Source organism: Schistocerca cancellata, chromosome 1 (assembly GCF_023864275.1).
Source record: "Schistocerca cancellata isolate TAMUIC-IGC-003103 chromosome 1, iqSchCanc2.1, whole genome shotgun sequence".
NCBI classification, from domain to species: Eukaryota; Metazoa; Arthropoda; class Insecta; order Orthoptera; family Acrididae; genus Schistocerca; species Schistocerca cancellata.
In genome coordinates, this window is record NC_064626.1 from 1,094,832,106 (window position 1) to 1,094,851,445 (window position 19,340).

At 41.8% G+C, this 19,340-nt stretch overlaps 1 protein-coding gene across 1 annotated transcript in view; it reads left to right on the forward strand.

Moving 5' to 3' along the window:
* Positions 1–1,159: 1,159 nt before the first annotated feature.
* The window catches only part of LOC126129784 (17-beta-hydroxysteroid dehydrogenase 13-like), a 112,332-nt gene continuing 94,151 nt past the window's right edge, over positions 1,160–19,340 (forward strand). The window contains exons 1-2 of the mRNA XM_049915161.1: positions 1,160–1,178; positions 10,988–11,130. Coding sequence (XP_049771118.1) covers positions 1,160–1,178; positions 10,988–11,130 — 162 coding nt within the window. The remainder of the gene's footprint in view (positions 1,179–10,987; positions 11,131–19,340) is intronic.

A 19,340-nucleotide genomic window follows, 5' to 3' on the forward strand; every position in this document is an offset into this window, starting at 1 on the left:
TTCCTTAGCATGTATTTAATTAATTTGGTTTTATAATGTGAACCATTCTTGCAGATACTGTGTATCGCACTGAATTTGTTTTGAGGATCACTTTCTAATCCAGTCGTATGATTTCACCTCCTCCACGCCACTGAGTGTCGTTTGTTTCCATTCGGTCGCTCTCACAGATGAGTTCACTCGAAAGAGGCGAATGAATGATAATATAAGGGTCTGTAGAACTACAGCCTACTGAATCGACTGTTTTCATTCGGTTGCGCCGACAGACTGGTTTCACTCAAAAAATGCATGAACAGTCCAGCCGACACTAAAGACTACAACCGACCGAATCGATTGTTTTCATTCGGTTACTCTCATCACTAGAATTACTGCCGTAAAGCGTAAATGAAGTTGGCGTACTCTCTACGTTTCACTTGGCCCAGTGACATTACGCCATCTACATTAATAATTAGTACGACACATTATGTTATTGTTCTCTTTAACTATCTTGTAAGGTCAAAAATCACGTCTTTGAGGTCCTTGCACGATGAACAACTCACGTAATGAACGATAGTAATGAACGTGTACTCCATTACCGACTGTAGTCTGTTAAGAGTCTTGTCTGACACCTACTCAAAAAGAGTCTGTTGCTGTTTATTTACTATCCAATACAAAATATTCGTGTCAGTCAGTCTTCTTACTCTGAAAAGCGATTTTTCCGCTTCTTGTACATAAAATGGCTTCCGTTACATTGAAACACAATTGCAGGGGATAGTAAGACAAAACAGGCTCTCGCATCCTATTGATGACCAAATCTAGAAGAGAAAGTTGCGGAAATCTGAACAAAATAAAATGACTCAGTAGTACCGGTAGATATGGTGAATAGTTACAGAAGCTGCATATGTTGGTTTAATACACATATACCGTTTGAGTTTTCATTGCTTTTCGTCAGTAACAGAGATAACCATCGATTTTATTTGCAGATTTCGAATTATCAATTCTTTGTGGCGTGCCCTGAAGTCTTAATGGATGTACGTGATTCTTCTATAATCTAGAATCTTTGATACCTAATATTTCCATGGATATTTCATTTCCGAATACAATCTTTGGCACATCTGCATTCTTCCAAAGAGTATATATTCAGTTTCATGTAGATTTTCGGATGCTAAATTATTCCAGTGAAATGACTGCCACAGTTATTGGTAAGTTATTTTCTCATCAGAATATTAGCGTTGACTGTCATACTTTGCATATTACGATGGAGCGCAAGGAAGAGGTACTGTCATTGCACCATGTTCTTAGTGTTGGCCACCTTCCTATTCCACACAAACATGGACTTTGATGTAAAAGCAACTTTTATTGTGTTTATTGGGTCGTAATTAATCGTAGCGTTTCCGTTGGGTTCTGACACGTGAGTGTTCATAGATGCTCCCAAACTTTACTTGCCAGATATTTGTCATAACTGTTAGTTGTTGTGGCCTGTTAATCCTTAATAAACGACAAACGTATTTTTAGATTTAATGTCTTGCTCAACTTTACATTTCACTACGGTTAAATCCAGTAGACAGTTCCTACACCAGTCTTGCCAAGCTCTGAGGAATTCTCATTTGTGCAGCTTTCTTAGGACGAAAACTTGTCACAGGTGACTACATCATCAGTGGACAACTCGCGCTAACAACTTTTGTTGTAAAACAAACCATTAATATTCATAAATATTAGGACTCAGTCAGTTCTCTGACGTTACCTCTGTCTCTTTTGATAACTTTCCGGCCTACATTACACGCTAGATTATCCCTCTGAAAAAATCGAGTTAGGCAGTCTATATGAATGAAGTTTCTTCCACACCCTACAATGCAGCCTTTCTAAAGTCAACGAACACGGTCAGTAAGGTTACACTGATCTACATATCTACACTTTTACGCTTCACTCATAAATGCCGCTTCGCGTCACTCATAAATGCCGCTCGAGAGATTGAAGTCTAAAGTAGGAAACAGGCATGCGTTAAGCGGTGATTATTGCCAAAGCCATTCGGGGGAGAACAGAGATGGAAGCATATGAAACAACGCTCTGCTCCAATTGTTTCACAACACTGTGATTGATAACAGAAACATAAAAGATTTTTTAAAATTAAAACTCCTGGAAGAAAGGATATCACAGTTTTCATCTGCCAGGAAGTTTCAAAACAGAGCACACTCTGCTTCAGAATAAATGATTCATTCAAGAAATTTCCATTTTTGAGATGATGGTGAGCCTATGTCGATTAGAAGGCCGCAGTTCTCAGAAGAGCCGTACCGCGATGATAATGCACATTTCTTTTAGCGTGATGTATAACAAAGAACAGATTTTATTTATAAATTATTAATAGTGGATAAGTTATTAATTAGGAATTAAAGTAAAGGAGTTATAATTAAGAGTTGGGAAAAATACCCCTTTCCAGGAAGTGTGTTTCTATTACAATTTTACATTGAATTTTCTTGCTTCGAGCGAAGCAGTATATGAGGTAAACTCTTAGCTCGGTGATCAAAAATCTTAATGCTTTCGTTGCTTTAGTGTTCGTTTGAGCTAGAATAACAGTGCTCTTAACGACACCATAAGCTTGAGCAATGCAAACAGTATCAATGGCAGAGCAGTGGCGGGTTTGCAACGGCGGCGCTTGCCCTTCCTAGAACCTAGGGATATAGACTTTATTTTTATGACAGTATTCTCGCAAAATTTTAATAATGATTGAGATGCTACTAAAAAGAAGAGTTAACAGTGCCGTGATAAGAGATACTGTGATATTTTTTGTTTATTTCTGTTTCTGCACTTTCAGAAGTATTAATTTGGCATTTTTACTGATTATTTTTGTTAGATTCACAGGATTTTCTTCTTCGTTCTGACTGTTTTTCTGTTTCAGATATTTTTATTTCCGCTGACAACCTAACAATATTGGTGTATTAATAAAAGTACTTCTTGTGAATAGCTCGATGAATACCCTGGAATTTATAAAAAAATTTATGTAATTTCAGATCGTTAAATCAAAATAGTGAATTTCACATTCATGTCAATAATATAGATCTATATAATGCTAATGAAATATGCCTGTAATTTTGCTAACAAATTATTCTATGTAAAAAACATTGAAAGAATATATATTAATCGTTTAATATGCAAAAGTTTTATGTAGTTCCGGTCAAATTTTGTTCTTCGGGCAATATGCATTCTCAAAGTAACTGCATCAGTTATATGAGAATTGCAGTTCTATATGTTGCCCTACCTTCGAAAAATTTCTGTGAGTGCTCGTGGGTAGAGCATATTTTTGTTTACACGAGGGTTGGAACAGTGTATGGCCGTCTATAGGCACACTAGACAGTTCTATTAATACAACTGAGCAACAGAAACCTTATTCTTGAATACTTTTTTATTTCACGGCAGATCGTAGCAACCGAAACTTAGAGGAGAATAGAATAAATTACGTATTTCCTCCATCCAGGGGCGCCCGGAAGCTTTTCATGCCAGTAGGGACAAACATTTTCCAGATACGTGTAATTTGGAAATTTTGAGGCCTTTAATAAGCTGAAGATTTTCTCTTATGGGTTTCTACAATTATCTTTTAGTACCAGCTCAATGTTATAAACAAATTAGAAGTATAATAATAGTTTTTACATTCCCAGATTTTACGTAATCCCACAATTACGTTGTTTTCCGCTAGTTCCGTCGTAAGCCGTATTCTCTCAATTAATTGTTTTCCTGCTATTAAGCACTTCGCATAGATAACGTTTTCCACATTACTACTATCACAAGCTTTAACATTAGTTTTAAAATATATTTATGTGGAAACTATATCGTTTTCTTGCTCACACACGACCTGTAGGATAATTTTTAGTAAATAAACTGTACAATTTGTTTCAGTCTAAATCATTTTGGGTTCTATGATAAATATGGGTGGCATTTTTTGGACACTTTCAAAATGTGTCCGCAATTTTTCTCACTTAGTTCCGCTCTAAATTGCAATAAATATGCTCATCGAAAACAGCATTTGAATTTGTTTTTTTTTTTTTGTCTTAAGGCAAGTCATTTAATGCACAAAACAATATGCAAGGAACAGTTGGTTTCAACTTAGTGTGATTAGTTTGTACTAATTTCGCAATATTCTCGTTAACAAGTTTATTTACAATCTTAGTTTTGTATTCATAATAGATTTTACTTTTCAGCTGGATTTTTATGCCATTCGGAATTCACGCGTATTTTTGCAGATTCGCGAAACTGTTTGAAATTGTTTAATGGATGTCTGCTGGTAACTGCCAAACATTACACGTGGTCGGAAACGTACACACAACTTACGAAGCGCACCTTTAACCGTTTTAGAATAAATCAACAATGAATATAATTGATAGCCAGTCGAACTGAAAAAATCTGTTTACGGCATCTAGGCGATTCTTGAAGCTGCTGTATAATTCCTGTCAGCTCGCCATGGCTCTAAGAAGGGCAGGAACAAGGTATACGCAATGAAATACAAGAACCATATAGAAGACAGAGTGAGGCACCAAATATTCTTTGTAGATCTCAAGAAAGCGTTCGACTCACTAAATAGAGGAAAACTGATGGAGAAATTTACAGAATGTCCAGATAGGGAGACCCACCACTGAGAGCAATCGAGGAATACCTTCAACGAAATCTGATCTAAATAAACAACAGTACTGAATTGTGAGAGGAGTTGTAAAGAAGAAATCCAACCCACTTCAACACTACACAGCAATGTGACAAATATAATGGAGGAAGACTTAAAAGCAGGAATGACTGTGCGCAGACGACATATTGATAGAATCAGTAGAAAGAGAGGACGTAACAGAAGGCACTAATTGCGTCAAAGACAAATGACCTAAAAGTAAACCAAGAGAAGACAGTTCAAATGACTTTCAGGAAGGGCTAGAAAATGTGACACGATGATAGTATAAGTGCATACAATTAACCACAGAAGATAGTAGGGAAATGTATGTGGATTACGTTAGAGGCAACAGTAATACCTTTCGGTTTGCACATTCGGGAAAGAACAACAGCAGCCATCAAAGCCTTATACGAGATACGGCAATGGCACTGTTTAAAGCAGCAGTGGCGTCAGTCATATTGTGTGGAGCCGGCCAGTGTGGCCGAGCGGTTCTAGGCGCTACAGTCTGGAACCGCGCGACCGGTACGGTCGCAGGATCGAATCCTGCCTCGGGCATGGATGTGTGTGATGTTCTTAGGCTCAAAATGGTTCAAATGGCTCTGAGCACTATGGGACTCAACATCTTAGGTCATAAGTCCCCTAGAACTTAGAACTACTTAAACCTAACTAACCTAAGGACATCACACACACCCATGCCCGAGGCAGGATTCGAACCTGCGACCGTAGCAGTCCCGCGGTTCCGGACCGCAGCGCCAGAACCGCTAGACCACCGCGGCCGGCGATGTTCTTAGGTTAGTTAGATTTAAGTAGTTCTAAGTTCTAGGGGACTGATGACCTCAGATGTTAAGTCCCATAGTGCTCAGAGTCATATTGTGTGGAAGAGAGATCCTACGTTGGCACGGGTCAAACTGCGGCCCGCATGCTACATCCTACCCTAATCAAATATTCGAGCGTCCCGTGGTTCTCAGCCTATTTTATAATAACGTGCATTTAGCCGAATCCTAAAATGTCAACTAACGTTACGGGCTTCTTAGGAGTGTATTTTTACTGCCCAGTAGCAAACAAAAATACTTCAGAGATTGTAATATTTGAAGATGTGCTTAATTTTAATTGAGGTTGGTGAAATCAGCAATGAGTTGAATAAAGCTGACCACTGACCTCGGGGGCATTGGGATAAGCAGTGCTGCCACTGTGCGGTTAGAGGATGTGAGAGGAGGGAATGTTTTCTTGTTTTTCTTCCAGTACTGACAACTCAGTGGCGTGCGAGCCGGTACCGATCAGCTGCGATAGTATACATTTTGAGACGGTAATTACCAGGATTTGCGAATGCGCATTACAGAGACAGACGTCTTCAAATCAGATTAAGGTTGTGGTGGTACAAAAGGCCTCGTCGCTACTGTTGTGGAGGCCGTGTTGCCACTGTTGTTATGATGGGCCGAGTTTGTGAGTTCGTGAAACGGCTCCTGGTGCAGTACACCGCTAAGACAATTTCTCCCTGCCACTATTGCCCAGCTATGCCCAAGGGTCAGGTAGCAGAATAGGAGAACGAAGGTTCAACAACACTCCAGCAAATTAGTAATAAAGTCACACAAATGAGTTAAAAAGGTTTACTTATCTTTGTGACTTGTTAAATAATGAAGTCTGCACCACTGCATATAATATAACACAAAAAAGGCCCTCAATGACTAAGTGCAAATAATCGTAGGTAAACTTCTCAGTAGGTAACAAATGCAATTTACATCTGTCTGTTCACGTCTAAGAGTTCACTAAACGACGTTCCCTGTCTAAGTCAGCCCTGGATGATGATCTATAACTAAGTGGGCGAGAACTGCTCTTCTGTCTTCCGAGTAGGCTTCTGTCCGTTGTCCTGCCTCGGGCATGGATGTGTGTGATGTCCTTAGGTTAGTTAGGTTTAAGTAGTTCTAAGTTCTAGGGGACTGATGACCTCAGAAGTTAAGTCCCATAGTGCTCAGAGCCATTTAACTCTGTCCGTTGTCGTCCGGTCATTGACGGATCGTATTCGGCCGGCAGATGGCCGAGGCGAAGTCGATATCTTCATCCTCAGCGCCGCCCGTGGCGCTATTAGAACTCGCGCAAGTCTCAATAGGACTGGCCCCAGCTCGCATCTTTGCTCCTGTGGTGCTTTTTCCCTGGCTATGTCTTGTTCGGACGACACAGCAATCCGCTCACACAGATAACAAAACAATACTTTGCCAGGAAATTACAGTGTCATATCTTTGGGTTCTCTGTGGGTAGCAGCAATATGAAACAGAGAACAGTCAATACGAAGTGTTCCGAATAGTGCTGCAGATTTTAACGATTGATACTAGGGGGCCGGTGACCAACTTAACTCGCCCTCACTATAGCTAGTCTATTGGTGGCTCAAGACATATTAATTTACGTAGGTTATCAATTAATAATAAGATCAGTTCATATGCGGCCCAAGATACCGTCCCACAAAGTGAGTATTGGCTCTTGAGTAGAATAAGTTGACGAGCGCTGCGTTATAGCTCATGGTCTTGTGGTTAGCATTACTGGTTCTCGATCATAGGGCTCTGGATTCGATTACTGGCCGACTCAGGGATTTTCTCCGATTGGGACTGTGTGTGTGTGTGTGTGTGTGTGTGTGTGTGTGTGTGTGTGTGTGTGTGTGTGTGTGTGTTTTGCCCTCATCGTCATTTTATCATCAACAACGGCCAAGTTGCCGATGTGGCGCCAAATAAGAAGACTTGTACCAGGCGGCAGAAAATTCCAGTAGTTGTCTCCTGGTCGCAAATGCAATAATCACATTTCATTTTCAGAGATCATATGGAAAAAACAAGACAACGTTCGTGAAACAGATACCAGGAGTGGTGAAAACAGCGCCATTCCGACTTGCGTTTGACGCCATTCCGACTTGCGTTTGAACTCATGAAACGGACTTATTTCAGAGAGAACATCAGATTAGAACACTGCCTACCTGTCACAGTACCACATCAGCAGCTGATTATCATCAGTCATCAAGAACCGGAAGAAGGAAGAGATAGACCCAAAAAAGTGCATGTCCCACCCGTGCTGGATGTTAGCTAGACAGCTAGACCACAGAATGTAGGAAGCAGAGACATGTACCAGTAAGACTCGCAATGCACGGTTTTCATCATAAAATATGTAGCAGCAACAAATTCCACGAACCAATTAAAAAGTGTAAATGTGTGCTGTGCAGACAAGGGGATGTAAAAATACCACATTGTAACGAGAGCGAAGAGAATGAAAACTAAAACAATTTATGGCAAACACCAAAACTTATAAACTTGTATAAATCTGTATATTAATGCTCAATCTGAGGGCACTTTACTCATTAATAGTAATAAAGTCTTTTACTAGGTACTCTGAATTCTCACTAGGGCAAGCTGCCTCGACTATCCCTGCCGCCCCCCACTGGCGCCGCTGCCTCCACATATTGCTTGCTTTCTTCATCGTCGCTTCTAGTATCTTTCGTCAGCTGGAAAAAATCGGACTTCTTCGATCAAACAGAATTCAACACCCGCTCGCCGGCCTTTGAGATCCTTCACCACCGTAGGGAAGTTGCAACAAGAAGTACACGCAACAGATGCGTGAACCAAACGCACTGTTGCCACAACAGCGTCGGATTTCAGTCGCGGATCAAGGGAAAGGTTTTCCAGAGTTGCCAGTGTTTGAGAGCTAACTGACTTCTTTTTAATAACATTTACCTGGCATATCAGTGAATTAGCTGGGGTCTGGAAGCATGACCTTTTTCACGATAATTTGGTTTCTTTTCTAGTTGTTTTCTTTATTGAAAAGCATTAAAATCCATGTCGATTAAAGAAAAATTATTTGTCTCGAACTAAAATTTCGAAACACGCATCACTATTCCATGAAAATGTGGTATTAGATTGAATTAAAAAGCATAACAAAGCAAACTAAAGCTGTGTTGGTGTATGTTCTAGGTTAGTCAGCATATCCAAGAGCAAAAACGTAAAAAACGTAAAAACAGTTGAGAGCCTTTCTGAAAAGGCTGTTGCTGTCTTGAGCGGAGATTTGTAACTAAACAATAAGCTGTTTCAAGCAAATCATACTTTCATGTATTCAAGGTAAATCAAGAGTATGCAGGATGAATCAGAAGTCATGCTCTTCACTGTTGCAATGAACAATGCGCTGGCGCCTAAACTGACGAGCGGAACAGTGTTCTTTCGGGAGTATAAGAATAATGTAATATCACAGTGCAGATATTGCGAAGTTTGCCCTATTATTTACATTTTTACTGTGAGAAAAAGGAAGTTCAGCGAAAGGTGCAGATATTTTATAAGCATATCATAGAAATAAAATCTCTAATTGTTATATCTGCATTTGAAGTAAGAGTGTGGCCAGAAATCATTTCCCTAATGAGACGTGGAAGGCATGCCTCTAAATTTTTATTCTTTTTTACTTTCTGGAAGTTTTACGTTTTAGAACATCTGTACATTTTCTCTCCGCCTATTAAAGCCATGAAAATGAAACGTCGTAAGATATTAGTTAAAATCATGTGGAACAGTTATTTACTGAGTTTTGTTTTAAGCTGGATTACACATCTGATACGAGTAAATCTCAGTAGATTACTTTTAGATAACTGATTCCAAAATTTAAAAAATCAAAACAATATTAGCTTTCGTTACATCTTGGCTTCTCTGTGTATAAAATTTGATCAAATTGTTCTTCTGTTGGAGTAATCTAACTATATCTACCTCATTACGTTTTCGTATACGGCTCTCCCCTTTAAATACATCACACATCAAAATTATTGCAGAATAAAATTACACAATAATACACTTCGTTTTATCTCAGCTTTCTCTGCCTTTGTCGTAGACACATTTAGCACTGATCAACCAGAACATTATGACCACCGACCTATTATCGATATAGACCCGTCCAGACGATATAGCGCCACCTGGCGAAGAATGACTGCTAGTCAGACACACGCACGGTGCATTTTGTATCAATGAGCGTTCTGTACTTGTGTAGAATGGGGTATGCGCGCGATCTTAGTTTGACCGAGGGCGGACTGTGAAGGCCAGGAGGCTCAGCACAAACATTTTGGAATTTGCGCGACTTGTCAGGTGTTCGAGGAGCGCTGTGATAAGGTCTTCAACACGTGGTGAAACCAAGGTGGAACCAATTTGAGACTTCAAGAGACTGGACGGCCACCCCTCTTCAAATGGCTCTGAGCACTATGGTACTTAACTTATGAGATCATCAGTCCTCTAGAACTTAGAACTACTTAAACCTAACAAACCTAAGCACATCACACACATCCATGCCCGAGGCAGGATTCGAACCTGCGACCGTAGCGGTCGCGCGGTTCCAGACTGTAGCGCCTAGAACCGCTCGGCCAGCAATCTCTCTTAACAGATCTCGGACGTCCCAGGCTGGGCAGTCTGGTAAAACAGGACAGGCGCGAACTGAGGCTGAACTAACATGAGACTTTAATGCTGGGCAGAATACAAATGCGTCTGAGTACACAGTGCACGAACACACCTAACGATGGGCCTCCGTAGCCGACGACCTGTGCATGTGCCAATGTTAACACCACGGCATCGGCAACTACACTGAAACGGGCAAGTGACTATCGGAACTGGATGTAGGTGTAATGGCAGAGCGCTGCATTGTCTGTCGAAACCAGATACCTTCTTCATCATGCCGATGGGAGGGGGCAATTCCGTCGTCTTCCAGGGGTACAGCTGCTTGATACATATACTGTGGCACGGAAACAAGCTGATGGCGGCTCTATTGTGCTCTGAGGAACATTCACTTGGGCATCCATGAGTCTAGCAAAGCGCGTGCAAGGCACCATGACGGCCAAGGAGTATCGTACACTGGTTGCAGACCACGTATACCCCTTCATCACAATCACGTTTACTGACAGCAGTGGCATTTTTCAACAAGATAATGCATCATGTCACAAGGCCAGGAGTGTGAAGATGGAGTGGTTTTGAGTAGCGCAGTGACAATTTCCAATTGATGTGCTGCTCCCCTTTCGATCGCACCCCCTCCAACTCTCCCCAAAGGTGGATAAAATGGAAATTAGGTAGGAGGTCATAATGTTCTGGCTGATCAGCGTATTTCGTTTTGGACAGTTGGCAACATTGAAGGTTTCTTCTCGTAGGCAGAAGATAAGAACTTGAGGGTTAACATAACTCACGTACCTCACCCTATTAATTCTTAAAAGTCTTTCTTTCCTTTGTGATCAGTTTTTGGCTCTCTCCTCTGCCTGTGCTTTTAACGGGAAACAATTTCGTCACTGCCTCGATACGACGGAGTTCTCTGGTCAGCCTACAGGTGATAGTTTTCTCGAAGCTCGCACTGGATTGTGTACGTGTGTGTCCACAGCGAGGGCGACGGTGCACGGCGTGCGACTGGTGGGCGACGCCATCTCTCTAGCAGTGGGGGTTCTGTGGGTGCTGTTCACTGCGCTGCTTCGGACGCTGCTGCCCCCGCCACTACCCAAGAGCATCGCTGGCGAGGTCGCGCTGGTGAGTGTCCATCCACATATGTGCCTGTTACATGGGCGTCTGCAAGGTGGGTGTGGTGTGCGTACTGTAAGACCTTCAGTACACACTCCATCAGATTATTTGACTTGTCGCTCTAACGAAGTAGGCGAGTGTCAGCAATATATCTCGTGGTCTTATCGTGGGGTGTTTATTTCCGCCATTAGGTCAGATGATAGAAATGCCACTTTCACGCTTAGAGTAGCAGATTGACGGTGACCAACTTTAAACAGAACTTGATTAATTTTCAACACATTTATTAAAATAATAACAAGCATAAAAATACTTAACTTGGTTCTGGATGCTATTTACAATTGACAATCTAATGGCTCTGAGCACTATGGGACTCAACATCTTAGGTCATAAGTCCCCTAGAACTTAGAACTACTTAAACCTAACTAACCTAAGGACACCACACACACCCATGCCCGAGGCAGGATTCGAACCTGCGACCGTAGCAGACCCGCGGTTCCGGACTGCAGCGCCAGAACCGCTAGACCACCGCGGCCGGCACAATTGACAATCTGAAGTTGCTTTGGTATTGGTACGTTAATCTTATTCTCACATATATGTCTGATACTTGACAAAAGTGTCTATACATTTATCTTCATGGCTATGTACAGGAATATGGTAATCTTATTAGGCGCAGACTGAAACTTGACTATAGACTGGTACAGACAAATGTAGAACTCGTGAAGACTGGTACAGACTAATGCAGACTGGTGCAGACAAATGCAGACTGACTAATCGGAGGTCTGTACCCTCGTTATAATACCTCGCGCGTTCATGTATCACTGCGTGAGTGTGATCCACGAGGAGAAAAGGTTCTATGTTAGCAGCAATCTCACTGGCTGCGTTACATATTAATACGCGGATCGGCGAAAGCAGAATTTAGCCCATCTCTATGGCAGCGCCATCTCGTAGTGCGGAGACGGACGTGCGCTGCACCCCCGCTGTTGTGCTTAGCGGGGCGCGCTCTAGTGGGAAAGTTGTGCACGCGCTTACTACGCGGAACTATGTACACAACAGTGGGGCATTGGGAAATGGAAGTAGAAATTGTGATCGTAACCGAATTCCTACGAATTTATAGCAATGAATATCTGCGACTCTGTAGTCCGATTAAAATTACTTCATAGTTGACAATTCACGGGCTGGGGTGGTTTCCGCCAATCAGAGCGTTCAGTGTCATGCCTGAACCATTCGCTGTTGCCAGACTACCGCAACAATTGGTCAGTTCACCTTGTCCGGCTTTATTTCTTGTTGTACTGGACCCAGAATCGTGAATCTGGCCCTTTAATTTTATATTTCGTCACACTTGATAACAACACACACACACAAAATGATGTTAACGATATCACCTGTTTCATACATAGCACTAACGAAATACTATTGGATCCTTCCTCACTAGACGCTATTCAGTGTCACATATATAGTTATTTTAATCACAGAGATCGGCTTACATTGGAAACGTTTCCCACGACATTATGTGAAGCCTAATTCTTTAAGGCTGCAAATCATCGTTGCTGCTTGAATATCAGAATCGTAAATGTAACAACTTTAGGCAACGTAGTCTTGCAGTGGTTAGCAGATTAACGTGCTGTGCAGAAGGTCGTAGGATCGTACTCACGAAACACGGCGAAAATTATTTTATTTATAAATCAAATCAAGAGATTTCCATTATTATTTTTATTGAATTAATTGATTTAAACGTATTTTTTTAAATTTCTAATGTTTTGTGGGGTCATGTTCATTAACATATTACCTTTTTTATTTGCCTTTATTTTTCTTTTCTCATTTGGAATCTGCAGTTTCATCTATAATCTATAACCAAATGTCAAGCAGTGCTGCCAACTCATTTTCGACCATGTCCCTACATAACATGTGATGAGCCCCAACCTTCACCTTGGAAGTCCCTGCGGATGCCAACGATTCTAGACTGACAAAAAAAGAAAAAAGAAAAAGAACTAATCACGTATTGGGTAGTATCATTCTCCCTTTATTAACAATTTCACCGTTTTCAAATAATATATTCAAAATGTCTTTTATGAGCTCACCTACGTGATATATTGTTGACAACGATACTGAGTCCTCAGCAAATGCTGACACTAGTTTATTTCAGCAGCTCTGGAGCCCTCTTCGAGCTTAACCCTTAGCTACTTTGGATGTTGACAGGAATACAGTTACTATGGAGGGGTCTCTCAGATCGCCTTTGTTTTGTTGAATATATATTTTCATTACTTCCTGTTGTTCGCTACACTGCTTGGAAACAGACTCTATGGAAATTTGCATTTTGAGAACAATGCAGAATTTAAAATACTTTCAAAACTAAACGGCAGCAAAATTTGCAGTTTATTTTTATTTTATGTATTACTGAAATAACTGCACATAGTTACCTCTCTACTCAGTCACAGATTATTATCAGGGAGATAATATTACAGATTCGCAACATACATGTAAGGAAAAACACATTTTAGTTACGACAAATTGTATCTGGAATCAGCTTTGAGTTTACTACACGACGTTTCAGCCTTATAGCCACCCAATAATTGTATCAACGGATTTATTTTAACAATCAAGAAGAAAGTAATTACTTTATGTATTCTTTTGAGGACTTAATGAAATGTTAATTGCTTTCAGCCTGCATGCATTTCACACAGACCCCCTATATTTCTACAACCAAATCGAAACACCACACTGTTGACACCGGTATCTTATTTTCCACTTCAAACAAGGACAAAAGAAGGCTGATGTTTTTTGTTTTTCAAAAAATTATTTCTGTATTTGAGGCTGACACATCCAAAACAGCAAGTTTCTCCATGGTTTTTGGAAGTTGCAAGACAGTGTTGAGTTGGCTTGTTCTTATGTTAGTTAGCGGCTTCTGTTTTCTCCATCGAAAACATTTTTCTGTCCTTACCGAAGGAGTATGCTTCTAGATCCTCATCACCTGTCACATCTTCATCACTTTTAGTTTCCTTCTCCGAATTAGTATCGTGATCATTAAATTCTATTGACTGGATTTGTTTCTAGGCAGCGGACGTATTTGTATACAAGCAATAATTAAATAACAAAACACTGTCGTCGTCAGATGAGTCTGGCGGAAGCGGCTGTCTCCGAGTTGAAGTTTCCGCTGTACAACTTTGATTTGATCCCACCTAAAAAGCCCAGTCTTTGCACAGTTTTGGATATGAAGTGTCTTATAAGTCAAGGAGCCACGTTACGGCTTCGATAAAGTATTCTTATGTCACGTCGTACTCCACCTGCACTTGTTCCTACGGCTATGGTCCGTACAAACTCTGACGACAGCTGATACATGGGACATGTCGAACTGTTCCATTTCCCCTGTCCATGATGCCAAATTTTCTCCAATGCATTAGGTACCGTAATTTAATTACTCGGCACCCGAAACAGTCATATTGTTTGAACTCATTGAGTACCCCAGAAATTTTCAGACAATCGTTTCAGGGAACCTGTTTCGGAGTCGTGCTGAAATGAGATACAGGCTTTAAGTTATTCCTCCTCCTGCTTAAAATTTTTTGGCACTCATTATACGGTGCTATTTGAGACTTCCCCGATGTAATAACTGCTTCACATCGGATAATGTTGTGAACGCTGCACAGTATTTCAACGAGACAGCTGCTCGTCATCTTCACTTGTTTAACTTTCGTGTTACTGCCGTTGTTCGTCAGTATATGCCCTGGATACCTGGGAAAGCGCAGGCGCCAAGGGGTGAGGTTATAATCTCATCGTGGACGAATCATTGAGGACTTCTACTTTCAGAGCCGTCTGCCAGAGAAACGGGCCATGGTCTCCGCATGCGCGACGCGGGAAAGGCACTGCCACAAATCTGGGCCCAGCGCTCGAGAGTGCAGACTGTTGGGGCCTAGTTTAAGTGTTCAGACTTAATACCACCTTTGCTCGTTTCCATGTCTCGTAAGTTGAAATGCCGTGTCTCTGTTGATCAGGTCGTTGATTGTAGGTATTTCGACTGCTCCTTTACTGTGGTGTCCCAGTACGTGAAGATGAACGAAAGAGTCTATGTCTCTCCGTAGTTCATGCTATGTATGTCCCGTGTCAAGACAGTGTTCGGTAACAGCAGACTTTTCTGGCTGACCTGATCTCGTGTGATGTCTATGTTCAGTGCATTTACCTGTGACAGAGCCACATGTCTCGTCGTCGTACGATTTCCCACACTGGCACTTGATATATACGAGGTGTGTTTTTTAAGTAAGATCCGTTTTGTTGTAGACACTAGTAGTTCGCACGCATACCGCAACGAGCGCGTGCGTCGTGTGCCAACATACCTTGGGTACAACTGTGCTCAGTTTCAGCTCTGTAGCTAACCTGTACGGTTCTGTTCTGTGCTTTCAAAATATTTTAAAACGATCAATTCGCCCGCCGCGTGTGAGGTTCGCTCAGTGATACGGTTTTCCTCTGTAATCTGTCTGCTGAAGAAATTCATCGACAGATTTGCGAAGTGTACGGTGATACTGTTATGAGTGAAAGCAAAGTGCGTAAGTGGGTATGAGAGTTCAAAGATTCCATGACAACGTCCATGATGAGGACCGCTCCGGTGGCCCTTCTTTGATTACATACGTTTTGGTGGCTTCACCTGAAGCGGTTCGTGAGAACAGGTGCTTCACAGTAACAGGTCTCTCAAACGAATTTCCTGACATGTCGAGATCAGTGCTTTACAACATTGTTTCTGAACACATAAGGTCGGAAACTGTGCTCCCGTTGGGTCCCGAAACTCCTAACAGAGAACCACAAAAACCAAAGATTTGAGTGCGTGATGAAGTTCTTGACTCGTTATCACGAAGAAGGTGACGGCTTATTGAGTCAGATCGTAAATGGAGATGAAACATGGGTTTCACATATCACGCCCGAAACGAAGCAACAGAGCATGGAAAGAAGACACAGACACTCACTTGTAAAGGTGAAGGCCAAACAAACTCTGTCCCAGCACAGAATCAAGGCTTCAGTGTTTTGGAATATGCATGGTGTTTTGTTGGTCGACTTCATGCAACGAGGAACCGCTATCAGTGCAGAAGCATGCCAAACCCCGAGAAAGCTATGCAGAGCGATTCAAAACAAAAGACGCGGCATGCTGACAAAGGGAATTGTTCTTCTCTATGACAATGCAAGGTCAGACCCGCGATTTATTGGACAGTTTTGGCTCGGAAGTTTTAGACCACCCACCCTACAGTCCTGATATTGCGCCGAGCGATTACCATCTGTTCCTCCACCTCAAACAAGAACTCAGTGGCAACCGTTACAATGATGACGGCAACGTGAAAACGGCAGTGAACTCTTGGTTATCGGAGCAGGCGGCAAGCTTTTATGAAGAGGGTATTTTTAAAATTGGTTGAGAGGTATGAAACGTGTTTGAACAAATATGGAACTATGTCGAAAAATAGAGCGAAGTATGTACTTTCTGAAAATAAATATTAATTTTTTTGAAATAACCTTTCACTGTGTACTTACGTTCAACTGGACCTTAGTTAAAAAAACACGCCTGGTCTCCTTAGACCTAGGTTGTCTACCGGAAACTAACACCCCGTGCCAGTGTGGTAAATCGTATATTGCCTATGTGTCACACAGTTAAAGATAGATGCAATGAACACCGACATCATACCAGATTAGATAAGCGACAAAAGTCTGCTGTTGCTGAACATTGTTGTGACATATGATATATCATGAACTACGGAGAGACAAAGGGCCTTTCGTTCGCCTCCCAAGTACTGGGATTCCATCATTAAGGAGGCAGTCGTAATACGTATAAACAATGACCTTATCAGCAAAGACAAGGAATTTCAACTTAGTAAGACATGGGAACCGGCATTGGCGGTGTTCAGGTATCGTCAGGCGCAGACGAATCAATCTAGTGATCTAGTGAGTTAACACAGGCGGGGCGCGAAAACTCTGCTCAAACGCTCTGGGCCGTGATTTGTGGCTGCGCTTTTCACACGTCGCGTATGCGAAGACAATGGCCCGTTTTTCTGGCAGAGGGCTTTGGCTGTTGAAGTCCTCAATTATTCGACTACTATGACGTTGAAGCCTCGCCCGTTGGTGCCTGTGCTTCTTTACCGAACCAGCATGTATACTGGCGAGCAGCTGCTGCGGCACGTCGGTAAGGGTGTGAAGATGACGAGCAGCTGTCTCGTTGAAACGCTGTGCAGCTTTCACAAAATTATCCGACGCGACGCCCATGAATCACTGAAGCAGTCATAATGCTGTTTAAGACTTCTCAATGACAGAACGAAGTAATGGGGCTATTAATAAATACTATTTGTGACGCTTTCTGCTATTTTCCTATTTAGAGTGCTATTAAACCGTCATTTTAAGAGCTCTGAAGTGATACCAGACATCGATTCAATAAGCGTTTGGGATTTTGCACTGTGTGCTACAAACGATGGATCCACGATCACGCCTGGGATTTTCAGACGCTGGACGCCTGCTTTAATTTTAGCGACTGGGATATATGTGAGGTTAAGACATCGTCTGCAGAATCAGCAAACGTATAATTCATGTTAGTAGATCTCATTTTGAGCAGACTGGCCCTGGTACTTCTAGATACAGAAGTGAGCTACGATGACAGTGTGGTCTCTTATTAGTTTCGTGAAGGGGCAGGAAACGAAGAAGCACAATCTTCCACAATTAATTTTCCCTTTGCAGTGGAGTGTGCGATGTTTTGAAACTTCCTGATAGAAAACTATGTGCCGGACTGTGACTCAGGCCTGGTAGCTTGGCATTTCGCAGGCAAGTGCTCTGTCTACCGATGTAGCCATCCATGCACGTCTCACTGCCTGCCCTCACAGCTTTACTTCCACCAGTGCCAGTTTCCCACCTTCCAAACTTCTCAGTAAGTCTCCTGCGGGACTGGCAATCCTAGAAGAAAGAACGCCGGGGTTACTGCTGAGCGACAGATCGTTTTTAAATTATTAGGTCATTTAAACCATCACATACACTGAGGTGACGAAAGTCATGGGATACCGCCTAATACCGTGTCGGCCCTCCTTTTTCTCGGCGTAGTGCAGCAACTAGACGTGCCAAGGTCTCTACAAGTCATTGGAAGTCCCCTGTACAAATATTCAGCCTTTATAGCCGTCCATAATTGACAAAGTGTTACCCATGTTGTGTACGAATTGATCTCTCAATTAGCTCCCATAAATGTACAGTGGGATTCACCTCAGGCCATCTGGATGGCCAAATCATTCGCTCAAATTGTCAAGGTTGATTGTTCGTAAGCCTGTGTATTAGCTCTAATTTCTCAAATTTCCTCATCGTGGTCATTTCACTAGATGTATGTAGTTACATGTCGACCGATTCTTCCCGAAAAGTACTCTCTCCAAAATTTCAACAGCAAATCTCTCCGTGATGAACAACGCTTCTCTTGTATCATCTACCATTGGCGTTTGCTGAGCATCTCTGAAACGCTCTGTAGCGACCAAGCGATCCGGTCACAAAACGCGCCATTCTTTGTTGGATCTTCTCTATTCACCAACTGAAGTCAGCAGAGGCATTTGACTGCAGGGGAACAGCAAACAGAAATTAAAATTACAGAGCAGCCAAAAATCACATGTAACTTTTTGGTTCAAATGGCTCTGAGCACTATGGGACTTAACATCTGTGGTCAGCAGTCCCCTAGAACCTAGAACTACTTAAACCTAACTAATCTAAGGACATCACACACATCCATGCCCGAGGCAGGATTCGAACCTGCGACCGTAGCAGTCGCGCGGCATGTAACTTTTTCTTCGTATTTACTTGTTTCACTCGATCACTGTGAGCATCTTCAGAAATTACGTTGTCGAGAGCCACACATTACATTAAATTACTTATGCTACAATGGAAATGTAAATCATTCCTAAATTAACAGATTTAAATAGTAAAATTACATATGAAGCTAGTTTAGATCAGCCCTTGTACTATATTTTGATAATTCCGCTTTTAAAAAGTAGGTCAAAAAACCCATTTTGTTACAGGACCCATCCTGATGTTTGACTTAAGCGATGCAGGGATATCACAAAAAACTTAAATCTGAAGAGCTGGACAGAGATTTGAAACCACATCTTCCTAGATAGAAGTCCAGTGTCGTACCTTTGGACCACTTCATTCTGTTTCAGGGACCTGGACCGCATCAAGCTATATATCAACAGAAACACAAACAACATTTTTTCATCCGAAGGTGTTTGGGT